Source organism: Dreissena polymorpha, chromosome 12 (genome assembly GCF_020536995.1).
Source record: "Dreissena polymorpha isolate Duluth1 chromosome 12, UMN_Dpol_1.0, whole genome shotgun sequence".
In the NCBI taxonomy this organism is placed as follows: Eukaryota; Metazoa; Mollusca; class Bivalvia; order Myida; family Dreissenidae; genus Dreissena; species Dreissena polymorpha.
The window spans coordinates 69,593,687-69,616,621 of record NC_068366.1 but is presented as its reverse complement, the minus strand read 5'-3'; the positions used below and the strand labels follow the sequence as shown (position 1 = coordinate 69,616,621).

At 35.8% G+C, this 22,935-nt stretch overlaps 1 protein-coding gene across 1 annotated transcript; it reads right to left on the bottom strand.

The window, feature by feature from the left end:
* Window positions 1–7,187: 7,187 nt before the first annotated feature.
* LOC127852708 (mucin-4-like) lies at window positions 7,188–21,098 on the bottom strand. The gene is made up of 4 exons (XM_052386660.1): window positions 21,048–21,098; window positions 8,329–9,042; window positions 7,522–8,055; window positions 7,188–7,427 (listed from the first exon to the last, which is right to left on the bottom strand). Exons 1-4 carry the CDS (start codon window positions 21,096–21,098, stop codon window positions 7,188–7,190), a joined length of 1,539 nt encoding a protein of 512 aa, XP_052242620.1.
* Window positions 21,099–22,935: the final 1,837 nt, after the last annotated feature.

Below are 22,935 nucleotides of genomic sequence, written 5' to 3'. Positions count from 1 at the left end.
AAAATGCATATATATATATATATATATATATATATATATATATATATATATATATATATATATATATATACATGTCTGTTAACAATTAAAAATAATGTTTACGCTCATAAACATGCACAACTGGTAAAGCATTTAAATATTTATAATAATATATATCAATATTGATTGTGTGCATGTATTTTAACTTGTTACTGTACTATTAACCGTACACCACGTATGCTTTCTACGAAATAATATAAATACGCATACATTGTTTGCGAGCCGACATTAGCCACTTTTTCTAATGTTTCAAAATTTGACACCAGATTTTCATCTACCCGGATTTCATTAATGTGAAAATCCTTTATAAATAACAGAAATTATTTCGAATCTCATCGTGCAAACTGACGGGCGCATTGAAGAAAGGCAGGGACGTCAACTTCACGTATCCTCATTATTCAAAAGTATTTCAAAATTACACGTCATACATTTCTTTTATTCAATTTAAGCATTCCTACAACATAAATTTGTTATGAAGCATATTGACGGTTAATGTGGAATCACAGGTTAACAAACAAAATGGTGATATGACAATTAAAACTATCACAATGATCTTAAAAAACTATGTGTTAGATGGTTACAGTAGATGATTTCTGGCGTATATTTCTAATGTTTCTGTGTCAATCGAAAAACATATTTGTGGTATTGCATATATGTTTACCAATTTATCACTGTGACTTTATAGATAACTTCTCAAAGGAGTGAATGCGTCTTGTTTAAACACATGTCGATATTAAAGGGGAAATAACGTCGACATGTCTATGCAACTATGTATTCGTCTAGTATGTTGCAATGTCTCGATCTGCCGGCTGTAAGAAGTAGCGCTCTTGAAAACTACAAACAGCCGTGGAAACACACATATGACAAGACTTTATTGCCGAATAAGACAAAAATAACATGCAACATGAACTTTTCCTATAGAGAATAACTGGTTTCAGCCTGATCGTTTTGTAGCATATCAGGCGATGATTAGAATAACATTCGTGTTGGGCAGGATATAAAACAAAACGATCAGGCAGAAACATGTTTTCTGTTTATCATATCTCTACGTCCCAATTTCAAAAGAAGCAATAAATTGTAAGCGCTACGAAGCTGCATTTTTCGCGGTAATGAATATGATTTTATACGTTTGACGTGGTAATATTGACGTTATGAGCACTTGCGTTTTATATTTGTTTAATAGGGGTTAAAATGGGTTGTTTGCTGTATTTGTTGCTTCTAATGTTCAATATATATGACATTTTGATATCGAATTGTCAGTGCTGTTGAATCTGTTTCTATTGTACCGAAAACTGTGACTTTATAGTAAACTCCGAGTAATATGACGTACCTCCAAACATTGAATGATATAACAGATCCTTTTGATATGGTTTCAACAATATATCAGGCATCGTAATGTAAGGAAAATTGAAATGCAATGATATAATAAAAACATTAATATCTTGTTAAAGTCATATATCTTCGCTGAAAAATTGTGGAACCTGTGTTTCTTTGATGCGCCGCTCGTCTGCGTACGGAAAGAATTACCGGAGGCATAAATAGAAGTATTAATAACTTATTCTGAACACATATTTGAATACCGTAGATCTTATAAATAGGTGCGGTTTATAATATGAGCTTAAGGATTTATTTATCGTTGCAAAATCACTGTTTGTTTAAGCGTAGAAAGGTCCATGAAATCAATTGGTGACCCGACAGTGAGAGGTTGTATCACACGTTTTCTTCTTGATTATATTTACTTTTGGTAGAAAAGTACCTTCGAAAGACATTATCTCGTCTAGAAACATTTTAATAGTTTCTTATTTGCGTTTGAACTATTTGACTTTATTATCCTATCCATTAATTATATTATTTATAAAACATTTAAAACATGGCGGATGCATAATTTAAGCATGAAATTATTAAAAAATTGTTTTGTTTTGTGTTTTTATAAAATCTGATTTGAACGTTTCACCAAATACGTGTTCATTTAATAACTTATAAACGTATGTTTCAGTTTATACTACACTATTCATGAAAAATTATTTTTTGATCAAAATATTAGCGGTCAGATTTTAAAATATCAAAAATAGATAAATAAACTGAATCGAACCTTGCGAAGCAATATCAAAATTAATTGTGATATTTCCTGGTAACGCCACGCAAAAGTCATCAAGAATGCAATAGAGTCAATGCATATCTTGTATGTTTATGCCGAATTCATCCTTATATGTATCTCACAATTTAGTACAATACAATACAGAATGTACATCCGTTGACCTATTTAACAGTTTATACACAAGTCATTGTTTAAGTACAAGAATTGCTTGTTCGACCCAGCTTACATTCAGTCATGTTTGCGTAACCATTAACATTATAATCAATGCCAATCTTGCACACCTCTTAAATTGTCCCGCCGGTAATGTGCAATCTTGCGTATCATAACAAGTTAAAATTACCCAATCTAAACAACTAAAAACCCAAGATGGATTGTATTCGTCATTTCGACTCTTTAAGTGGGTGCATTTTGTCGTACAGGAACGAACAAACAAGTATTTTCTTTAGGTTTAACATGCATTCATGATGTTCGATTACCATTAAGTAAACTAACAACACCATTATAGATCATAATCAATCAATTAACAACTTAAAAATAATTCCTTAAACAAAGCTTGGTGCTCCAAATATACATGATTTTATCTAAAAGTGAAATACAATGTATTAAATATTTCCGGATGCTATGAATGTCGTCTTAAAGCATTGTGCCCCAAAAAGACACAAGGCAAAGTAGAATGATGCTTTCGGTCCCATATCTTAACCTAGATGCAATTCTAGTTGTTGGAAATCCTACAATGCATAAAAAATCTTTAATTCCAATATATACTTTCATAAGAGCAGATTGTGAGATAGGTACTGCCATTAACACTACAGAAACGAGTTAGAAATTATGTTTTAATAATACAAGAGATAATGTTTCCAGAATACAGCTTCCCATTAGAATAAGCAACTTATTACGTTTCTATTATTTTTAAATTATATATTCACAAACTTAAACTTTTGTCAAAATTGAATTAACATAACTGCAACAGAGTTCAATTGATGTTTTTTTTCTTTTAACACACTCACTTGAAATTCGAAGTTGCGACAAACAGGAAAGCCAATCGGTGTAGTTGGCTTAGTATCTCCCTCGTCTATCAACCGCGCCACCACGTAGCCGCCTTTATACAACATAACTATGTGAGCCTCGGTCTGGGAAACGGGCCTTAATGCATGTCACAGATGACAATCAGAGTTCATAGATTTTTTAGATTGAAGGAGGTCTCTACTTGAAGAAAATCAAGTACAGCCAAAAGTGTCATCCCTGATTAGCCTGAGCGCACTGCATAGGCTTATTAAGGACAAGCTGAACCGACATCTGCGCCATCTGAGCAAGGACCATGGCTACCGAGATAACCGACAACAAACACGTTGCAAACACCAAGGTCATCTGTAGAGGAGCAATGTTTACTCTACCAACTAATTCAAAATTAAGCATTTGACATTTTCAGAAATTGTGATACATATAACACCTTAAAGGGGCATGTGAACGGCCATTCCCCCTAAATGCAAGTATGTACTCAACATAAAACATTTCTTCTTTTAAAGCAGATAGTTATTTAGCAACAATGTTATATTGAAGAAAACATTATTTGCTCGATTTCACGCCTACTAAAATACGAAAATGTGTTAGCACTAAAGTCCAATTATGGGTTCAGCTCATGATTATAGCTATGCATTACAATTCTCGCCACTGCTAGTCGTGTCCCAGGGGAAGTGTCTTTTTAATTTGAAAAGCAATTATATGCGTTAACTAATATACTAAATTATTTTGACATACTCAAACAAACGTATATATATATATATATATATATATATATATATATATATATATATATATATATATATATATATATATATATATATATATATATATATATATATATATATATATATATATATATATATATATAATATATATATAAACTTTAAGGGATTTTTTCACGGTTTGGTAAATTGACAAAATTGAAAAAGTTGTCTCAGATTCGCAAATTTTCGTTTTTGTTATGATATTTGTGAGAAAACATTATTACTGAACATTTACCATAGTCCAATATAGCCATTATATGTATCGTTTGACGATTTGAAAACCTAAAAACTATAAATAATTTGGTGAGTTCTGCTGTTGTTGTTGTTTAAATTTACGAAACTACGAAGATTGCTTATATAAGGTATACAATACTTAATCTGTGTATACACGATGGAATAGCCGAGAGGGATAATGCATTTTTACTTCAGACTAACTCCAGGACTCCGGGGGTCACTGGTTCGAGCCCTGGTACCGGCTTCTTTTTTTCCTTTTTTTTAATTTTATTCTTGATTTTTTTACAGGAGCTTTTAAGATCCAATGTTTACATTTATCAATATAAAGCATTTAATGACAAACTTCAAAATATGCCAAAATCTGTGAAAAGGCCACTTTAAAAAGAGTGGGTATTGGCTTTTAAACATCATGTCTCCATAGGAAGATAGTCGATGACCTTTAAATTGAGCTATTGATAGCCAGCAACTTGACATGTCTCCCGTCGACACTGGTGAAAACACCTATCTAGTTTCAAAGTTATCGCATAAAAAGCACCCGATAACGTTTCTTTTATCAGCAAAGCTGTTTAAACAAGCTTTTCACCTTAGATGACCTTTGTAACCCTACGACTTAACGTTTCTTTGTACTCAGGATCTTCATAACTCTTGAAACGGGATAATAAATGAACAAAGACGTTCCTTTCAAGTAAACGTGTATTAATAATATATATAATATTATCTTCAGTTCATCTGGTTTCAAATATCAGAAATAAATATCTATGTTGATCGTATAGCGGTAAACAGTTCATTTGTATATACAACAGTTATTTCACAAGTCCGGTTTCTTTAATATATGTATAAAATCTGTTATTCTATATATATATAGAGAGAGAGAGAAATGCAAACAACTCTCTGCAAGTTTTTATGAAACACATGTTTGCAAAGTTACAATAACGCAATACCGGTAAGTTCCATCCCCGATTGCCATGACTTTTAGGGTCAGTGCTGGGTCAGTAAATCGTCAGGGAAAGACGGAATGTACAATCAATTAATGCCGTATGTTGATAACAAATTGTTGCTTTCAAGATATCAAATACAGCGAATTTTAGGGAAAGAAAAGAATGAAAACATATAAGTAAATGTCATTTGTCTAGTATTGTAACACAAAACAACTGAAATAGTAAAGTGTCCATGATAAAGAGGAAATCGTTTAATTAACTAGCCACACATGTGTGGCATCGTGGTTTGATGTTTAATTTACAATACGCAATGAGATTTTTAAAGACCCGCGTCAGGCAAAAATGGGTCTTATGCAATATGTAACCTGCGTAGCTCCAGCCAAGCCTGCGCATCATCGCAGTCCTGTCAGGATATGCATAGTGAGGAGGATATTCAGGAGATACCAAGAAACCTTGCGTGATTTTTGTAGAGGAAAACAAAGCCCATAACATGTCTGCTCAAGTGCTGACTTACACTTTACTTTCGTAAAGAAGTTACGTGTATTTGCCCTCAATAAGCCCCTTTGTATCTATCTTTCTTTTAAATAAATACTCTCTCTCTCTCTTTCTCTTGGCTCTATGGTATTTGTGCTGTCAATATTCAAGACTGTAGACGTCAGATTTAATTTTTTTTAATGAAAGAAAACCGTCAACAAATCTGTTGTTTACTTTCATCACCGTCGAGTAATTTGATAACTAAAATCGCCTAACTGTATTTGAAGCATGTGATAACCCTCACCAAGTCATGGGCATCAAACGTTCGGAAACTTTTGTAAGAATCGGGTTTTAATGACGTTTGGTTATATCCAGAATATGTTAATGTTAACAGATTTATTGTAATGTTCCGCAAAATATTACAAGATTTGATTATTGAAAAATGGAGATTTGATGTAAATGACTCTTCGTCACTATTTTTGTACAAGAAATTAAAACCCATTTTTTAAAAGATCCATTTATTTAGACTTAATTTAAATTTAGAAACATAATACCTAAATTGATAATGTGTTCTCATGTTCTATGTGGGCACCAACACATTCCAAGAAATGAAAGAACATGTAGATTAGTAGTTAAGTTTAGGATTTTAATTCGCAAAGGAGATCGGTGTACTGCGCTCCACAACGAAAACGAATGTTTTAGTAAGCCTTGTACAAAATGTCGTTATATTGTCAGAACGAAATCCCCTAAATCATCGTTCAACACTGTAAACTTTGACCCTGTAAACTTTATAAATATCGACATATATTTGCATACGACCGGGATACGGTATCTACCTACTTCGGCATACAAAGCATTTGAACTTGTAGAAGCGTTTACATTTAAAAGCAATTTACAGTATTTGCGTTAGACTCGCTCAATATTTTCAGCTTTAATAACTCCCCACACCTCGCTTCCAAAATTTAGAATCAAGACTACATGGGCATCAAACAGATTAAACATTGTTTTAACAAGTTCATTAAAATATTTCGTAACAGTAAATACTGCGTGCAACGCCTTAAGCGCTTTGTCTTATAATGTATTGATAACTATTCTTAAATAATAAACATTGTACACGATTGCATTTGGATTATTGTTAAACATCCAACTATGTCCATTCTTGAAATAGCCTTTATAAAAAAAATATTGTCGACATTGACCGTTATATTCCACTTCGTGCAATACTCTAACAAATCGTGTTTATCGTTTTTTAATTTTATTCTATTGACTGACATTGCAGTCAACAAGCTAACTTTGAAAATAAAGCACGACTTATTGCTAAATTTGAATTAACATGTATTTAAAAATAAATTGAAACATAAGACAAGGAAAAACATATATAAATTGTATTCACACTATATAAATGTTAATTGTTTAGTATGCAAAAAAACGCAATGTAGATAAAAAACGGGAAAAGCATATATTAATTTTCACCGAAGGAGGCAGGGTTTCAGCAATCTTTACAAAGGAAGGCAGGGTATCAGCAATCTTTACCGAGGAAGGCAGAGTATCAGCAATCTTTACCGATGGAGGCAGGGTATCAGCATTCTTTACCGAGGAACGTAGGGTATCAGCAATCTAAACCGAGGAAGGTAGGGTATCAGCAATCTTTACCGAGGAAGGCAGGGTATCAGCAATCTTTACCGAGGAACGTAGGGTATCAGCAATCTTTACCGAGGAAGGCAGAGTATCAGCAATGTTTACCGAGGGAGGCATGGTATCAGCAATCTTAACCGAGGAAGGCAGGGTATCAGCAATCTTTACCGAGGAACGTAGGGTAGCAGCAATCTTTACTGAGAAACGTAGGGTATCAGCAATCTTTACCAGGGAGGCAGGGAATCAGCAATCTTAACCGAGGAAGGTAGGGTTTCAGCAATCTTAACCGAGGAAGGCAGTGTATCAGCAATTTAACCGAGGAAGGCACGGTATCAGCAATATTAGCCGAGGAAGGCAGGGTATCAGCAATCTTTGCCGAGGAAGGCAGAGTATCAGCAATCTTAACCGTGGAAGGCAGGGTATCAGCAATCTTTACCGAGGAAGGCAGAGTATCAGTAATCTTTACCGAAGGAGGCAGGGTATCAGCAATCTTTACAGAGGAAGGCAGAGTATCAACAATCTCAACCGAGGAAGGCAGGGTATCAGCAATCTTAACCGAGGATGGCAGGGTATCAGCAATCTTTACCGAGGAAGGCAGGGTATCAACAATCTTAACCGAGGTAGGCATGGTATCCGCAATATTAACCGAGGAAGGCAGGGTATCAGCAATCTTTACAGAGGAAGGCAGGGTATCAACAATCTTAACCGAGGAAGGCAGGGTATCAGCAATATTTACCGAGGAAGGCAGAGTTTCAGCAATCTTTACCGAGGGAGTCAGGGTATCAGCAATCTCAACCGAGGAAGGTAGGGTATCAGCAATCTTTACCGAGGAAGGCAGGGTATCAGCAATCTTTACGAGGAACGTAGGGTATCCGCAATCTTTACCGAGGAAGGCAGAGTATCAGCAATGTTTACCGAGGGAGGCATGGTATCAGCAATCTTAACCGAGGAAGGCAGGATATCAGCAATCTTTACCGAGGAACGTAGGGTAGCAGCAATCTTTACTGAGAAACGTAGGGTATCAGCAATCTTTACCAGGGAGGCAGGGTATCAGCAATCTTAACCGAGGAAGGTAGGGTTTCAGCAATCTTAACCGAGGAAGGCAGTGTATCAGCAATTTAACCGAGGAAGGCACGGTATCAGCAATATTAGCCGAGGAAGGCAGGGTATCATCAATCTTTGCCGAGGAAAGCAGAGTATCAGCAATCTTAACTGTGGAAGGCAGGGTATCAGCAATCTTTACCGAGGAAGGCAGAGTATCAGCAATCTTTACCGAAGGAGGCAGGGTATCAGCAATCTTTACCGAGGAAGGCAGAGTATCAACAATCTCAACCGAGGAAGGCAGGGTATCAGCAATCTTAACCGAGGATGGCAGGGTATCAGCAATCTTTACCGAGGAAGGCAGGGTATCAACAATCTTAACCGAGGTAGGCAGGGTATCAGCAATATTAACCGAGGAAGGCAGGTTATCAGCAATCTTTACAGAGGAAGGCAGGGTATCAACAATCTTAACCGAGGAAGGCAGGGTATCAGCAATATTTACCGAGGAAGGCAGAGTTTCAGCAATCTTTACCGAGGGAGTCAGGGTATCAGCAATCTCAACCGAGGAAGGTAGGGTATCAGCAATCTTTACCGAGGAAGGCAGGGTATAAGCAATCTTTACCGGGGAAGGCAGTGTATCAGCAATCTTTACCGAGGAAGGCAGGGTATCAACAATCTTTACCGGGGAAGGTAGGTTATCAGCAATCTTTACCGAGAAAGGCACGGTATCAGCAATCTTTACCGAGGGAGGCAGGGTATCAGCAATATTAGCCGAGGAAGCAGGGGAATTAGCAATCTTTACCAAGGAAGGCAGGGTATCAACAATCTTTACCGAGGAAGACAGGCTACCGCTTGCGTATTGGGTAATTTTTATGTCACAGAATTCCACCGTATATCTTTGCGACGAATGACCGGGGAGGGGGAATTTCAAAACATTTGGCCTCATACTAGCTTCTTATTTTGGTTCCGTGTATTAGTTTAACAATTTATTATTTTTCTGCTGTCTTGGTAAATTCAATCCACCTGACGCCAGCGTGCCGCAACCCATGCCAACTGGACTAAATGAAAATCCGGCCAGCTCATTAGAAACAACAAACAAAACGTTAAAAATGAATCTATATCCGTACCCCGAACGATCCATGAGTATTAATGCCAGGCTAACAAAGAAACAGTAAGCTAATCGATCAAATGTAGTACATGGGAGAAAAACAGTACATCAGTCCGACAACTTTAGGACCCAAACCGGGAGAATGCTTCTGTGTGACAACGAAATATTGTGTCGGACGATGAGAGACAATGATTTGATCTATGATAATGATGTCCTTGCATGGGAAGATTGTAACGTTAAGTGGACTTTTTGAATCCACCGCCGTGCTCTTTGTTCATAGCGTGACAAAGTAACGTGACTGCAGAATCCATTTATTAATTTACTTTAAAAATATTATTAATTTTTATTAAGCTTCCTGGCTGGTGATTACTAACTTTTACTAATCTACACAATTTAATTATGTTCAGTGCGACGTCCAGTGGACATATGTCCCAATGAGCTTAAGGCTTTAATGATACAAAATTATACATCAAATCTGGTTAAGTTGATTAAATATTCAAAGCGATACTCGAATTTATTTGTTTGATTGCATTGGCTTAGTGCATATTTGATAATTTTGACAGAAGACACTCTAAAAAAACAATGTTTTCTACAAATGTTCTTATTTTGCATTCGACCCAGTATGGAATATATGATTAATTGTTAAGCTTCAAGTCATTAGCTCAAAGGAATATACATATTGATGTAAATGTTGACCTACATACTTAACGCTTACACCTGGTGTGCGTAATTAAATGCATTTGACGGTATTATTATCACAGTGTATTTTTATATAGACCTTAAGAATGCCAAGCCTAATAAAGCGTTACGTATGTTCCGCTCTAGAAATCTTGTGGTACAGTGTTTATCAAAACTGTATAATGTTGCGATACAACACAAGTTAGAAAATTCAGATAATCTAAAACACTCGGTTTTAAGGCATGGTCCAGATATTTGAGATCTTCAAAATAATTCACACACTGTCAGACTACATTTAAATATTGTAAAGAATTGTTAGGATTTAGAAGACAAATGCAGAATAACTTTATATTTGGTAATCCGGGAAAAACCAGGAAAAAGAATTGTTATGAGTTAGTCATTGTTTAAAGGTTATTAGATATTGGCTAAAGGTATTAAACATGCATTGGCTAAAGATATTCAACATCAACACGGTAAAACATGTTTGAATTGTTAATGATATCATGCACATGTAGTTTTATTTCAATCCGAAAAACATGGATGTATCTTGAATGAGCTTACAAGGTGTGGGTTTAATGAGCTGTTGTCATACCAAGTTGTTGGGGATGATGATATATTGTTTGATGTTAAAAATACCATAGTTACTGATGTCTTATACAAAGATGGGCATTCAAATTAAATGAGTCAAGTAGATTTACAATGTATGTACTGTAATCAGATTTTGCTATTCCAATCCCATTTAATTGTGTAACTATTTAACTGTCTAACTACACATTTGCCCTCTCAAGTCTTAAAATCTCTGCACATATACTTAGAGATGAAACATGTCGATCACATTAACCACTAGCAATAATATACTTCGAAGAAAGGAAATGCACCCTTTGTACTGATCTCGAGTATGAAAATCATTTTACTCTTGAATAAAGTACACTTAAAGAAAGATGATAAGCCAGATGACCGCGGACCGACCTTCAATATTACAAGTTGTTTTGAGTTTATCTGCTACATAAATAATAAATGATTAAGCATAAAATTTTATGCGATACAGAAAAGCACAAGTGAAAGAGACCATTGATGCCATGTTTTTGCGATCCACCACGAATTCCATGATTGGTTACCCGTAACTGATTCTGGTACTTCCACAATATTTTAGTCTTCGATATGATGTGATGCGTGATTATGAGCCATCATACCCAGCTTTGGTCTGTTCACGATTTGGCGATAACTACAGTGTCATGGTTTCACCCGGTCCGATCTGACCTTACAACTGTCCACTGGAGCACTGCGGTAACTGTGATTCATATGGGTGTGCAATTCCATAATATTAACAGCAGTTTTAAGCAGGATTGACATCGTGACTTTTTGTTTCTATACAGCTCTTTCGATTATCTTTACGGAATATTCGGATTGTTTCATCTGTCGTCAACATTTAATTCCTGGAAATCGAAATACACATCATTAAATACGCTGTTTTACAAAATTCTGAAGTAAAATATAGTATAAAGGTAGTCTCCTAATACATCGACCGAAATTTTAATTAAGTAACATTCACTTACTTTTGCGTAGTATGAGTACACTTTTTGCTAAAATAATGAAATGCAATTTACATCATACCCCCGCTACATACGTTGTATTAGATTTACCATAAACGTCTGTCCGTCTGTCCGTCTGTCCGTCTGTCTGTCTGTCTGTCTGTCTGTCTGTCTGTCTGTCTGTCTGTCTGTCTGTCTGTCTGTCTGTCTGTCTGTCTGTCTGTCTGTCTGTCTGTCTGTCTGTCTGTCTGTCCGTCCGTCCGTCCTTCAGTCCGTCCGTCCGTCAGTCCGTCCGTCCGTCCGTCCGTCCGTCCGTCCGTCCGTCCGTTCGTCCGCCCGCCCGCCCGCCCGCCCGCCCGCCTGTCCGTCCGTCCGTCCGTCCGTCCGTCCGTCCGCCCGCCCGCCCGCCAGCCTGCCTGCCTGCCTGCCTGCCTGCCAGCATGCCTGCCTTCCTGCCTGCCTGCCTGCCTGCCTGTCTGTCTGTCTGTCTGTCTGTCTGTCTGTCTGTCTGTCTGTCTGTCTGTCTGTCTGTCTGTCTGTCTGTCTGTCTGTCTGTCTGTCTGTCTGTCTGTCTGTCTGTCTGTCTGTCTGTCTGTCTGTCTGTCTGTCTGTCTGTCTGTCTGTCTGTCTGTCTGTCTGTCTGTCTGTCTTTATGTCTGTCTGTCTGGCTGTCTGGCTGTCTGTCTATCTGTCCGTGGGTTTGTCGGTAAGTCAGACCATAACCAGACACTTGTCCGGAGGCGTTCATCTAAACTGTTCAACGTGTGTCATTCAAATGTGCACGGATTGTTAATAGGGGTGTGCATATGTGCATTTGCGATTGTTATCATCTCATATTCCAAACTCCAAAACTATTGTTGTAGTTTTTTCAACTTATGCATTTGATAAAATCATTATAGTAGTCAAACACAATTTTTTTATTGTCTAAGAGATTAGGAATGTTATATTTTATGGTTGTCCTTTATAAAGTTTTCTTAAATAATGGAATGAAGGCTTTCCGTGTTTATTCATTTTTTACAAGTTTTCTGTACATTGTTTTTCAGTTTTACGTCAAATGTAATTGATGTAATAACATTACGGAATGCAGTACGGAATAAATTTAAATGAGCACACAGCATAAAGAGTTTATATTGCATGGTGTAATATATAATCAAAATATGATCTCAACTAAGAATAGTGGAGTGTAACCTGCGTGGGGTTCACCTTTCTTTTAAGAAACAAAAAAAATCACTTACTAACTATTCTTTTCAGCAGAGAAACCCTAAACCTCTTTGTAAGATCAGGTATTGAGGCAACTTACACAGAGTGTGCCAGTATTTTCCATTCTTACTGCCATAACAGATCTTGGCCCACACTTTGTTCTTCTGTCACGTATTTTCGCGACCTTCAAAATTTTCTTCGACCTCTAAATTTTCGTACTTGTACGATACCTGAAGACAATTATGTCTGCATATACTCTGTGTGTGTTGGGGCTATTGCTTATCCCTCTTCATATTACAAGACCCTGCATCTAGTTACATGAAAAATATTCATGAAGTGACAGACCCATCTCACAGTCACAGTCTTTGGTTAAACTTTGCTAAACAGATACCGACAAAGCATGCAGTTGCTTTATTGAACCAAGTTTTCCAGTTAATTAACCATCATAAACCAAATCCAAATCTTAAGTTGTATTTCGGGCTGTGTTCAAGTCTGCTCACTAGAAAAAAGAGGCAACTTTTTGGCAGGAACCGTCTCACTTTATTCTACTTATGTGTACTACTCATCCTATTAGGAAGTAATACAGAATCAAATCCAGGTCCAGTAAGTTCAGACTTATGTGGCACTTGCAATTTAGCAGTTAAATGGCATCCAGATAGAGGAGTCTTTTGTGAAGACTGTAATACATGGTTTCATGCAGAATGTCAGGGCATGAGTTCACTTACATATCAGTATCATTGTGATCACTCAAATGAACCGTGGCAATGTACAAACTGTGGTGTATTTCATTTTAACTCTACTTTCTTTGATCACACAAAGTCTATGCAATCAGATCATTCATTATCACATGTCAGTACAGACAACTCATCCGTCCTTACATGTATGCAATCCCCAGGCTCTGGGCAGCAAGCACCCTTACACTGTAGCACACCAGTCAGTAAACAAACATGCATAACTACAAACTCTCAATCTTTGAGACACAACAAATTACCAATTCAAAATCACAGTATGTACAACACTTAAAAATTGTGACTGTAAACTGTCAGTCTGTTAAGAAGAAAAATTTGGCTTTCCAATCTACTGTAAAACCTGATGTTGTTTTGGGTAATGAATCATGGCTCAAGCCTAAAATAAAAAATTCAGAAGTGTTTCCATCTGATTACGATGTTTACAGGAATGATCGAAAAGGCAGGACAGGAGGCGGGGTTTTTGTACTGGTTTCAAATAAGTTTAGAAGTCATGCTCCTGTGGAATTAAAATCTTCATCTGAAATTATTTGGGTAAATATAAAGCAAAATGGTAAAAAAGACCTGCTGGTCTGCAGTGCATACCGACCTGACAGGGATTTTACATGTATAGACGAGCTGGATCGTACCATCAGTCTGACTGATAAATTAAATAGTACAACCCTAATTGGGGGCGATTTTAACCTTGGGGAAATCAATTGGAAAAATAAAACTGAAGACTCTAATGCTTCACACCCAGAAGAATGTAACAAAATTTTAAACTTTGCAGATACTCATTCATTAGACCAAATAGTTGATGAACCAACAAGACTCTCTGATACCACTAAGAAATGTCTTGACCTGTTTTTCTTGTCTAATCCTTCTTTAGCCGAAACAGTTAAGGTCATTCCAGGTTTTAGTGATCACTGCATCCCTTTTGCTGATATTTTATCTTCTGCTAGAATAAATCGGAAAGAGAAACGGAAAATACTTCTGTTTGAAAAGGCTAACTGGTCGGAAATCAAAACTGGTTTTATAAATTTTATAGATGTAAACAATATTAATGATATGAATGTCCAGCAGCTTTGGGACAGATTCAAAGTCTGTCTTAACACACTTGTTGAAAAATACATACCAACTAAAACCGTTTCTGGCAAGCAGCATCTACCATGGCTGAATTCTGACATTAAAAAGCTAATGAAAAAACGTGACCGGACTTATAGCAAAATGAAAAAGACTAAAATTACATTTTACTTCCAAAAATTAAGAAGATCAGATCATCCATACAAAAGAAAATTCGTAACTCTTACTGGGACTACATGAACAACATAATATGTGATGAAACAGAACATAAACATGGGACAACTAAACGTTTTTGGGGTTTCATAAAAAGCTTAAAAAATGACTCCTGTGGTGTAGCACCTTTGAGGGATGATGGGGTCTTAAAATATAACCCCAAGGAAAAAGCTGAAGTCTTAAATAAACAATTTTCTTCTGTTTTTACTAATGACACAAACAGCTCATATCCAGATCTTGGTAATAGCCCGTATAAAAGCATGCCATCAATGAATATTACGGTAAATGGTGTTAAGAAACTCCTACTCAAACTGAATCCTTACAAGGCCGCAGGGCCAGACCAAATCAAACCCAGAATCTCACGGGAATGTGCAAATGAAATTGCACCTATTTTTAAAATTCTTTTTAACAAATCACTTATTTCTGGTTCTGTCCCTTCTGACTGGTCCATGGCTTTTGTAGCTCCTATTTTTAAAAAAGGTAAAAAGTACCAAGCTAGTAATTATAGACCAGTCTCTTTAACATGTATTGCTTGTAAATTGCTGGAGCATATCGTTGTTAGTAACATCTTAGACCATCTTGACAACTTTAATATCCTGGTGGACAACCAACATGGCTTTCAAGCCCGGCGGTCTTGCGAAACCCAACTTGTGGGCTTTATCCATGACTTAGCTTCTACCATGCAGAGAGACCAGATGGATGTTGCCATCATGGATTTTAGCAAAGCCTTCGATGTTGTACACCACGGTAGACTGTTGCTTAAACTAGCCCATTATGGCATCACGGGCACTACACACTCTTGGATTAAAGCTTTTCTTGGTAACCGTACTCAACAGGTTGTTGTAGAGGGGGCAACTTCCACCATGGCCCCTGTAATTTCTGGCGTACCCCAGGGATCAGTTCTTGGGCCTCTTCTGTTTCTGCTCTTCATTAATGATCTACCTTCGTCTGTGAAGTCAAACGTCCGTCTATTTGCGGATGACTGTGTCATGTACAGATCCATAAAAACTTTGGCTGACACTATTCAGTTTCAGAGAGATCTAGATAGTCTATCATTGTGGGAGCTGAAATGGAAGATGTCTTTTAACATAGAAAAATGTCATATCATGCATGTTACGAGAAACCGTAAACCATTAAAAACAACCTACACTCTTCACAATCAACCTATGTCTGTTGTAAACCAAGCCACCTATCTTGGCGTTGAAGTAAGCTCAACTTTAAACTGGTCACCTCACGTAAATAAAATTAGTAGTAAAGCAAGCCAGAGCTTAGGTTTCTTAAAACGAAACATTCATTCCTCTAAAATGGAAACTAAGGCAGCAGCATATAACAGCATTGTTAGACCATCCTTGGAATATTGCTCTAGTGTGTGGGACCCTTACCATCAGAAAGATATTGATAAAATTGAAAATGTTCAGCGTCAAGCTGCCAGATTTGTAACAAATAATTACAGCAAGACACCGGGCACGGTCACAAATATAATTAAGGATTTGAATTGGAATACCTTGCAATCAAGAAGACAACAAGCTAGACTCGTTTTGTTCTATAAAATAGTATATAACCATGTTGATGTCAATCCCCTTCACTATCTCACTCCATACATTAGACACTCACGCCATCACCATCACATGGCATACCAAATACCACCAAGTACAGCTGATTACCACAAATTTTCTTTCTTTCCAAGAACAGTTGTACAATGGAACACACTTCCATCTTATGTAGTCAGCGCTGATACGATCCCTGGATTTAAATCAGTGCTGTCTACATCAGTGTTCCTTCCTTAGATCACATGATTCTGCTTTTATCCTGTTTTTAACTCTACTTATATTCTCACCACATGCACAGTTGTATATGTATATATCTAAGTCTTAAGGGCTTAAGGTGTTAGGTTTTGCACCTTTTTTTATCACTGTTGATAGGATTTTCCTGAGTGGATTGAGGAACTCGGGAAACCTATCAATCTATTTCTTTTTAACCCCCCACGCATGGCCATAATGTATCAGTATTGAACATAGCCATCATTATAAAAGAAGAAGAAGAAGAAGAAGAAAAAGAATTAAGACGTACTTTACAAATGATCTGTGTTTTGGAGCATTGATCTGTTTCTGTGTCAAAATGTTAACAAGTTTTTAGTTTTCATTGATGTCTCCCATAATCGTTGACATTATAACCTAACACATCAACCGAATTTTGGGCGTATTAAGGTCCATTTAGCAATAGTTAAACATTTTTTAAGTAAAAACAATCCCCAAAATATTCAATGTTGGTGCAAAGACACCACCGTTGCGATACACAACAAGTGCGCAACACAGGGCCGTCATTCCTCCTATACCTGATACGTACTAAACTATAGTTGATTTTTTCTCTTCGGTTATTTTATTTAGTGATTGAAATAACCAGAGACGTAGATAACATATTCGATACAGGGCGGGATAGAAAATAATGCATAAAATTCTTTAGAAAATCTAAACAAAATATTTACTCTATGTATTACGTTACAAATTCATGTTTCTTCTTCGCGCTTGCATAAATCTTTTTAAAACGAACCGGCATTTTCTACTTCACATCTACAAAACCTAAAGCCTATACAATAAGTTAACCTTTATGTGATATAAAAATTCAATTTAGTACCTTTCAACATTTTTGTTCTTTTTTACAATCCAGTTCTTTCTCCTCGGTTGAATAAGGAAAAAGGAACCAGTTCCTTATTCCTTATTCAAGCCGAATAAGTAACTGGCATTTTCTTACTTAAACATCAATGCAATTGATCCAAAGTGTACCACATATAAATGACCATCATTGTATTAATAGGTAAGATATTTAAATATTTACTGCAATACATTTCTACTTAATTTAAATTCATGACAACCTAGTACCTTATTCGGTTTGAATAAGGAAACATGTACTGGTTTCGTATTCCTTATTCAAATCGAATAAGGAACTGGCATTTTCTTTTTTCTTTTTTTTTACTCAAAAATATATTCCAAAGAATCAAAGAGACACATAAAACAATGAAAATCAATATAACTGTAAGTTGGGTATCTTAAACATGTATTGAAGTTCATTTCTGCTTTGTTTTATTTAATGATTACCCAGTTTATTATTCGGTTGGAATAAGGGACTAGGAACTTTTCCTTATTCCTTATTCAAATCGAATAAGGAACTTACATTTAATTACTAAACAATAATTAAAATAACCAAAAAGACAATCGAATCAATGAAAATCATTTTTAATATAGGTTAGGTATTAAAATATTAATTGCAGTACATTTCTACTTAGTTTTATTTCATGATATCTCAGTACCTTATTTGGTTTGAAGTAGGAATAAGGACCTGGTTTCTTATTCCGTATTCATATCGAATAAGGAACTGGCGTTTTCTTACTAAGAATAAATTAAAATGAACCAAAAAGAAACATTAATCAATTAAAATAATTGTAAATGTGGGTTGGATTTCACAATAGTTATTGCAGTACATTTCTACTTACGGTAGTTTTATTTTGATGTTAATTCAGTTCCTTTTTCGCGACTGAATACGGAAAAGTAGACAGTTTCTCTTACTTCGGAAAAATAAGACTGGTTACCGCCGAGACCAGAGCCATTGTGTCGGCCCTTCGACCTTTCATTGTGCGCCAATGTTGAAGGTCCCCGGATGTACCGTTTGCATCCAAGAGCGAAAAATCTCCATCGAAGATTAGAAAAACTATTGTAATAAAAACACTCAATATCAGCAGGCTAGCACACGACTTGGTTTTTTTTTTAATTTAAAGAAAAAACATAATATAGTGGTATCTCGATGATACTTTCCTGTACCGTTGCTTCCGGTACAGTCTCAACTTTAACGTGACGTCGCACTGACGACAGCACTGTCCGAAATATTGGCCTTCGGTACGAATACAGAGAGAAACTGCTACCCTAAGATGAGCGAAAGACTGTTTACCATCGAGAGCATCGCCGTTTTGTAGACCCCACGGTAAATAATCGTGTGCCGCGGTGTAAGTACACCGGATGTACCGTTGACCTGCATGATCATAAAATCGCGTATTCGCGCTTAAACAAATCTATGAAGAAAACACAATTATACAGCTAGTATGCGCGCAGGTGTTTGAATTTGAATTATTAAATAAAATATCGATACATCTCGATTAAACTTTATAGTCTACTCGAGGCACCTGGACCGCTGCTTCCGGTGCAGTCTTGCGTTCATGTTCACGTATGTGAACGGAATGGAATTCCTTAAATATGTCTTATATTCAGCTATCGGATAATGTTCTCCAGAGGTTAGGGCCAGATAAAACTTCAAGAACTGTATCAGATATATCAATAAAAAGATAGCCAATAATTACGAATATAAAGCTGCTATATGCTATAATGATCCGAATTTAAATATCCGAAATAATGACTTCCGAATAAAGAAGGGTGTTAAATTAATTCCTTATTCGGAAACCTGTATTTCGGACGGTCACTTGCGGATGTGTTATTTTTAGATGCTTGGTGTGTTATTTAAGCTTGGTTATGTGATATGAAAATGTTCTTTTACATGTCTACTGTATATTCTATTTGACGATAAACGCTAAAAAAACTAGTATTTTAAATACGATAATAAGAAACAAGCATTTTCTTACTCAAACATAAATTTACAGTACTAAATGTCGATGAAAATCGTGGAATATATAAGTTGGAAATTAAAAATTCTCATTGCAATACATTTTAACCTTGTGTTATTTAATGATAACCCAATCCCTTGAATAAGGAATAAGGAACAGGTTCTAAATTCTTTATTCAAATCGAATAAGGATCTGACATTTTTTAGCTAAAAAAATAATTAAAACGAACCAAAGAAGCTAATAAATAAATATGTTTTTAAGTAACGGGATTAAGTCGCTCGTTCAATACTTTTGAAAACAATTCAGAGAAACAACGTGTTAGTGTAATCCTCCTACAATAATTAAGGTCGGATTGGTCACTTTTTTATGAATGGGAATAATACTGCCGAAGGCCTTATCACGTGGAAATGACCTTGAGTTTAATATTTGATTGGAAACTGTGTTTTGCGGGCGGACTATTCGTGGTGAACATACCTTATGAAAAAGAAAAAAAAAATATACCTTAAAATATGCGTATAGAACATTGTCGATTGAAGGTGATTTGTTTACACCAAGCATCTTAATACAATGTAGCTTTTAAATGTAATCCGAAAAAAATCCGAAATTGGGCTATCTAGGCATTCAAATGTCAAACTAAAGTATTGGTCATTATTAAACTGGCGAATAAAGTAAGAATAATCGTCATTTATGTGTGTGTAGCCGCCAGACATGAGAGTACTAAAATAGTTTTTAAATTCTTCATTAGATATATCATATAATTATGTTATCATGTAATACTACGATTCAACATTACCATTGACGTTCCGACACACAGTGCACACTGTAAAGGAAAATAATAGCGGCGCATGATTTAAAAATGACAAAAACCCACCAAGTAAATCAAAATTATTACGATGTGTAAGTAATTACTCTACTACGCTGTACCGTTATGGGTCATGCATGTGAAATGTCCCGACAATTAACCGGTTACTATCAGCTGATTCGTCGCTTCACACATATCGAGTAAACAATCACCGACACGATTTGAATTAGAATCATGAGAAATCCGAGGGGTGGGAGTATCAACGGTAATAACTTCATCGACACCTATATTTTGTTTAAATTGGATATAATCCGGTTTACTACCGGTTCTACAATTTAGGTCACAAGCTACAAATATTTTCCCACGATCGTTGACCAAAAAAATATCTTGCTCTAGTTGGATGAAAATATCTACATTACACTTGTTAGGGACAGGGGATGATTCTGGGGCAATATAGGTAAAACAAATAAATACAGTATCATCCCTATTTAAAACAATATTGTCGAGTTTAACCCAAATAATACAGTCGATTGTGTTTTGGACTAGAGTTACACCTTTTCTAACAATACTTTTAATGTAAACAATAAGGCGACCACTTGGTCGTTAAGCGCGGTGATTTTGATATTTTCGGAAAGAATGTATAGAGTTAGAGTATCTTGCAATATAAATGCTAGAGTTACTGTTTGTCCATGATTCACTAAGGCATATAATATCGTACTCACAGAGAAAGTTTACAAAATCGATAGACTGCTTTTTGTCGGACGTAAGTCCTTCCACGTCCCATGAAAGGCTACGACACTCTCACTTTTGACCCAGCACTGTCCACGGTAGACTTGTGTGTTTATGTATACTTTGTCCTCATTGAGATACGCGTCCTTCCCGGCCTTGCGAGCCTGCAGCATTATGGGTACCAGCTGCCGGCGCCTCTCGGCGACTTCTTTAGGGTATTGTTGCAGCTCGTCGTACGTTTTCCCGAACTGGATAATCGCTGAATTTGGCGACAATATGCCTTTTCTTGCTGGGGTTGAACGGGCCAATACGTTGGGCTCTTTGTAACCGGACCACTTGTTCCTCAATGTTAAGTTGTTTCTTTAATAAATCATAACACTTTTTGCACACAGTCTTCCTTCTTTTCCACGGAAAAATTATGAAATAAAAGATTGTCACGCATACTGCGGCATTTAAGGTATTGTATTACGTTTTTCAGATCGTTGAACATTTCTGAGTGTTCGTGATCATTTTGTTTGTGATTTTTCACAATGTTTTTAGACGTATTTGTGTGTATTGTTTATATCTTAAATGGTTTGGGTGTCAAATGCACGACCTTTTTCAATTTCACGCACGGCAAGATGAAGTTATGCCCCGTTTGTTGTTTTCCTTATTTATACAGGACTTAGATATCTTTTTTACAGAATGACGCCTCTTCGGTCTTAGTTTTGATGACATTGTATTGATAATGTTGCTATTCGCAAATGATAATATTATAATTGGTAAATCGCTCGGGGTAGTGCAGAAACTATAAATGCTGAGGATCAAAAGTAAATCCTGATATAAAAAAAACTAAAATAATGGCTATTAATATTCAATCAACAAATGTTACAAGTTTGACTTGAAACCAAAACCACAATGCCAGCTATTCGATGCTTTTACTGGATCTTCAAAATTAAGGAACATAATAGCAAAATTTAGATTTTCTTCTCATGTTCTATTTATTGAAATTGATAGGCACCAAAACACTCCAAGAAATGAAAGAATATGTAAATGTTGAACACTACATGAAATTGAAGATGAGTACCATTTGGTCGTAATGTACATTATATTATACTATTTAAAATACACTTATACCTGATGTTTACAGGAAAAATACCAAGTTTGTTTGATTTTTTACAATTTTTGAATGAGACAAGTAAATCTATATTTATGCGTTTAGCTAATTTCAGTATTTAAGCATTTCAACTTAGAGCCGAAATTATATAGCTTTATGAACCTTTTTTTTCAGAATTGAAATAGTGTTAATCTAACTGTAAAAATGTTTTCTCAATTAATAACAGATTTTAGATATTCACTTTACTTTGTAAAAACAAATAAGGGCCTTCTCTTACATATAATAGTATCACCATAATAATATATTAAAAATAAATGCATAGACTATATGTTGTTATTTTGACGCATGTGTATTTATGATTGCTGTATTGTTTGGGTTTTTTGACGATGAGCTATACATGCTCAAGTCGCAAATAAACTGTATGGTCTGTTCTGATAACGTAATTCGTATGTGTCAATTAAATTAAGGTCACAACCATTTACAATCTCGTCACAATGTGGTCATGTGTACTTACAAGATTGTACAAATCTAATCATTTTTTTAACAAGTTGACACCAATTATTTGACTGCTAGACTCATACAAAGAACTAATCCAAAGTGAATAGTCTCCCATCAACGACATTTTTTAAATATATGACACTTAACAATATGTTTTATATTTTAGTTAATTGTGTTTATCAAGAAGTATATGTGTTTATTATTAATAGATTTTAATCGTAATTGTTACGCAATATATATATAGATTTGAATTCCAACTATAAATATGGTGAAACTGCACGTCCCGAATATCGTTTTAGAACAATCGATAAATTATTCCGTCGTAAATATGATTTAAATCATTCATGTCAAACTGGTGTTTTTTTATTCAATAGTGATACCCCTTTATTCCGGGCAAATTTCTCTTTAGGAAGATT